Genomic DNA, 5,422 nt, shown 5'->3' with positions numbered 1-5,422 from the left:
TGTTGTGTGTTGATGCATCTCAGCAGCGTGTGGTGCTTTATATCAAGCGACTCCGAGAAGAACGAATGCATTTGATGCACTGAGTCACAAAAGATCATTCATAAAAAGAGAGTCGATGCCGTTTAATCATGCATGAGCCCGTAAAATACGATGAGTTCTGTGTGATAGAAAAGTACAGCATGTGGTGTTTGATCATGACCTAGAGATGGAACAAATTAATGTTTTTTTAATGTTTCAGAAAGAAACAAGCTTCCATAGTTTTCTATTGTAATACATTTTAACTGTAATTTATTTCTGTGATGCGCAGCTGTATTTTCAGCATCATTACTCCAGTCTTCAGTGTCACATGATCTTCAGAAATCATTCTAATATGATGATTTACTGCTCAAGAAACATTTCTGATTATTATCAATGTTGAACACAGTTGTGCTGCACAATATTTTTGTGGAAACTGTGATACGTTTTATTTTTCAGGATTCACAGATGAATAGAAAGTTCAGAAGACCAGCATTTATTTGAAATAGAAATCTTTTGTAACATTAGAAATGTCTTTACTGTCACTTTTGATCAATTTAATGCATCCCTACTGAATAAAAGTATTAATTTCTTTCTATTTTTTTTCTTTATTATTCAAGATTTATTTTTAATGTATCACAGTTTCCACAAAAATACTGTTTTCAACATTGATAATAATCAGAAATGTTTCTTGAGCAGCAAATCATCATATTAGAATGATTTCTGAAGATCATGTGACACTGAAGACTGGAGGAATGATGCTGAAAATACAGCTGCACATCACAGAAATAAATTACAGTTTAACAGATATTCACATAGAAGACAGCTGTTTTACATTCTAATAATATCTCATATTTTTACTCTATTTTTGATCAAATAAATGCAGCCTTGGTGAGCAGAAGGGACTTTTTTGCGAAACAGTAAATAAATCATAATTACTCCAAACTTTTAACTGGCAGTGTAATTCATTTAAAACCACTGAGTTTCATCTGAAACTTTTTCAAACGAGAAAGACAAGCATTTTATTATACAGGAACCCACAAAAAGAGTGAAGCAGAAGAGCAGAAGTGTAAACGCGGAACAGGACAGAAAAGAGATTCTCTTTCATTGGTTACACAAGCAGAACTATATTAATTATGATATATGAAATACATCATCTGTTTAAAATAGTGCAGCAATCGTTGAAGATGGCTGTGTGTGTCATATAGAGTATTTAATGCCCATCACTAATTTTCAGAGCAGCAGATGTTGATGTGTTCTCATGCGATGGTCAGGAGGACAAAATACAGTCAGTGATGGTGTTCCTGTCACATGATGTGGTCACATATCAGTCTCTGTGAATTAAAAATCAGGCACCGGGCGACGAATTAAACAGACTATATATGCAACACAGTTCCAGTGGGTCATTCGGGTTTAGAGAAATAAGCTTAATCTATTGGAAGATTTTTTTAAAAAATTGTTTAAAAAAACTTGTTTTCTTTTAACCTTCAAACAATGCAATGCAGAATTCAAAATACAGGGAAAAACACCGGTGAAAAATCAACACATTACAGTGGGCCCAATTTTAAAAGTATAAATTTCTTTACATTTTTCATCTTTATTATTCAAGATTTATTTTTAATGTATCACAGTTTCCACAAAAAATATTGGGGAATTTATTTTATTTATTTTAGAGTGCACTGTAAAAATGTTTGGTCAGATGACTAGAAAAATGTGCTTCAGGATCAGGATGAGCATGAGATCAATAGCCAAGTATGACACACACACACACACACACACACACACACACACACGCATGCACACACACACACACACACACACAAACTCTCACACACACACACACACAAAAACACAAAAAAAAAAAAACAAAAACACACACACACACACTCACACACTCACACACACACACACACACACACGCTCACGCACACACACACGCGCTCACGCACACACACACACGCACGCATGTTTTTAAAGAAGTCTCTTCTGCTTACCAAGGCTAAATTTATTTGATAAAAAATGCAGATTTTTTTTTTTTAATTGTTAAATAATTTTACAATTTAAAATAACTGTTCTCAATATTAATATACTTTAAAATATTATTTATTTCTGTGATGCGCAGCTGAATTTTCATCAGCCAATACTCCAGTCTTCAGTGTCACATGATCCCTCAGAAATTATTATTATATATTATATATATACTCTTAATATTTCTTTAGACCACCTTTTTTTTTAATTATCTTTGATTACAGTGTGCATTTGTTGTGGCATTGTTTTGACAAACTTATACATTGTTGATGAATGTCCTGTGATTTTAGTATTATAGATATTCTATTATGTTATTCATTAATATTTTGAGTTTTTATTTTGCAATTTTAATTTCATGAAAGGTTTTTTTTTTTTTTTTTACTTTGTGTGTGTGTTTTTTAAAATATGACTGTTAATTTTCATAAATTTGTACAAAATATAAACTAAAAGAAAATGGGAAATGCTGCCTTGGCAGCTATCGGAAATAAAATAAATGTCAGGTATTTTACATTGCATTTTTAAAACATAATTTTGTTCATAACTGGACTTGTTTTAAGTTTTAATTTTAATTTTAATGAACATTCATCCAGACTGAGCAGAGCTACAATCTAAACAAAGAACCTCAGATATAAGAGAGTTTTTCTTTGTGTCACGTGATAACTACATGATTCCCAACTTCCATTTGTGCTTTAATCAGAGTTTACAGATTTTTTCAATCGTTATGACAATTATTTCAATACTTTTAACAATTTTCCTAAACTCTTAACACAGTTAGCCCAACATCTGTCTGTGAAGACTATACAGTTAACACATTTCTTGTTGCTTTGACACAAAATGCATACAGTTAACACAAATTTAACTGTATTTACACACAAGCTCAACCAAGACAAAAACAATGTAATTTTACTGGCAAATTTTCGAATGCTTTCACACTTTAAGTCAGAACAGATAACTTCATGTTCTAAAACTAACTTACAGGTTAAAGTCAAAGTGAACAGCTGTTCATATTGTGAATTGAAGGACAAATATGTTTATATTTTATTTTATTCCATAGCTAATGATAAACAGCTGATTGATGTTTACGGTATACAGTAAAAGAGGACCTCTTTGGGCTGATCTTGTGTGGAAAATAAACAAAATAAATGCTTTACTAAACCCAAAAAGAAAAAGAAACTAGTGTAAAACACAATCTAAGATAAAGCTGTCTATAGTATAAGGTCAGACCTGACACCTAAAATAATGCAGTTTCTGTAATTCCATTTGATGTTAGTGTTTTTATGATATTGTGTTATGACTGACTAAATGTTCCTGTCTAAAGAGAACATTTGTTAGTGTTTTGGAATAATATTTAGATTTTAAGACATGTTTGCAGTGTTTTGGTAGATGTAGTGTATTGTGTTTGTAATTTGAAAATTAGTATTGGAGTTTAGTTAGCAATGTGTGATTTTGTCAATCGTTTTTTCTGTTTTGTCTGTCGTGTGTTGTAGGTGTGTTGGTGCGTTAAGAGTTTAGGAAAATTGTTAGAAGTATTGAAAAAATTGTCATAGCAATCATGAAAAACTAATATTCTGTTATTAGTCTTTAGTAAATGTGTCTGATTCGACTAGTTGTGTAAACCAATTTCAGATCAGGTAACAAAGTCAGTTTATTTCATCACAGTGTTTGTGAATTGATTGTGCTTTTTCACAAAACCAGTCATAGGGTAAAATTTTTTGAAACTGAGATTTATGCATCATCTTAATGCTTATGATAGGACAATATCTGTCTGAGATACAACTATTTGAAAAACTGGAATCTGAGGGTGCAAAAAAATCTAAATATTGAGAAAATCATCTTTAAAGATGTTCAAATGAAGTTCTTAGCAATGCATATTACTACTCAAAAATTAAGTTTTGATATATTTACGGTAGGAAATTTACTAAATATCTTCATGGAACATGATCTTTACTTAATATCCTAATGGCATAATGTCATAAAAGAGAAATGTATAATTGTGACCCATACAATGTATCGTTGTCTATTGCTACAAATATACCTGTGCTACTGATGACTGCTTCTGTGCTGCAGGGACACATTTTTCTTCTTTAACATTGTTCTGGATTTGTGTCCGAAGGCACCAGAATGTGTGAGGGTTGAGGAAAGTGCTGGAACACATGCGTCCAGCTGTCTCTTCTCCTCTCTTGATTGGCAGCTCCAACTGAGGGACAAAAATATCCTGCGGGATCCCGAACGAGGCTTACGGCGAGGTAAAAAGCACATTTATATGAGAAGCATGCAAATGTTTGATACCTATAGGAGTGCTAAATCTCCTCCAGCTGTAACTGTTGCATGCAATACTTTCTGCTCTTTTCTCAAAGCTCTGGGTTCGACTGAGACGCATCCCGTCTGCAGTCGTGCATCGACGCCTTGAACCCCCCTGTGAACCCCCACATGGTACAGCTGAGGCTTCGGCTATTTTAGTAAGAGCTGGTGAATCCCAGCTGCCATACAGAAGCTCATCGGCATCGGTGAAGACGGCAGACATGGAGTTTGTGGAAGTGTTTGACTCTCCAGGGAAAGGCAGGGGTCTGCGGGCCATCAAAGAGGTTTGGGCCGGAGACGTTCTGTTCGCTGAACCACCTTTCGCTTCAGTTGTGTTTGACAGGTAAGAGGTCATGCAGAAAATGATTTTCTTACTTAGTGTTTTTGAATTGTTTTCTAGTATAAATATCTAAACATTCTTGAATCAAGATGCATTTCCTTGACAAGTAAAATGATTTAAGATATTAAGTCTTGTTTTCTGTAAAAATGCATCAAAATGAAGTGAGTTTTTGCTTAAAACAAGCAATGGGGCAAGGAAAAGATATGGAGATGAAATAAACTTAAGTTCTGCAAGAAAGGGGGAAGAAAATTAAAGAGAAAGAGTCGAAGCTGTATTATGATCATAATATCATTAGCTAAAACTAAAACCATAAAGATTCGTGTTACTTGAAATGACTAAAGTAAATGTTTTAAATAAATAAGTAAATAAATAAAAACATAAAAATAAAGATTTATATTACTTGTAATAATTGAAATAAAATATTGGAGACAAACCTAAACTAAACTAAAACCTTAAAAAATCATTAAGTGAAATCAAGTAACTTTTAACTGAAAAAAAGTATAAAAACTTATTTTAGCTCGTTGCCAAAACAAATTAACGTTAATTAACCTAGAAATATACCTAGAAAAACTAGAACTAAAACTGAACTTAAGAATTTATATAAACAAAATAAATAAATAAATTATTTTTCAAAAATACACTAAATTTCTTAAAACCTTAACTGAAATTAAATCAAGAAAATTAAGACTAGAAATTTTTAAAATAAAATACTTTTTTTTTTTTTGAAGTTGTAAATAA

At 32.2% G+C, this 5,422-nt stretch overlaps 1 protein-coding gene across 2 annotated transcripts in view; it reads left to right on the top strand.

Annotated features, from left to right (window-relative positions):
• Positions 1-4,460: 4,460 nt before the first annotated feature.
• The window catches only part of smyd1b (SET and MYND domain containing 1b), a 15,178-nt gene continuing 14,216 nt past the window's right edge, over positions 4,461-5,422 (top strand). Inside the window, exon 1 of one of the 2 annotated variants that reach the window (XM_042729196.1) lies at positions 4,461-4,687. In XM_042729196.1, coding sequence (XP_042585130.1) covers positions 4,566-4,687 — 122 coding nt within the window. In that variant the 5' untranslated portion in view covers positions 4,461-4,565. The remainder of the gene's footprint in view (positions 4,688-5,422) is intronic. The other variant, XM_042729197.1, reaches the window with a different exon arrangement.

This window comes from Cyprinus carpio, chromosome B8 (assembly GCF_018340385.1).
Source record: "Cyprinus carpio isolate SPL01 chromosome B8, ASM1834038v1, whole genome shotgun sequence".
In the NCBI taxonomy this organism is placed as follows: Eukaryota; Metazoa; Chordata; class Actinopteri; order Cypriniformes; family Cyprinidae; genus Cyprinus; species Cyprinus carpio.
The sequence above is the reverse complement of the archived record's forward strand: the minus strand, read 5'-3'. Positions and strand labels throughout refer to the sequence as shown.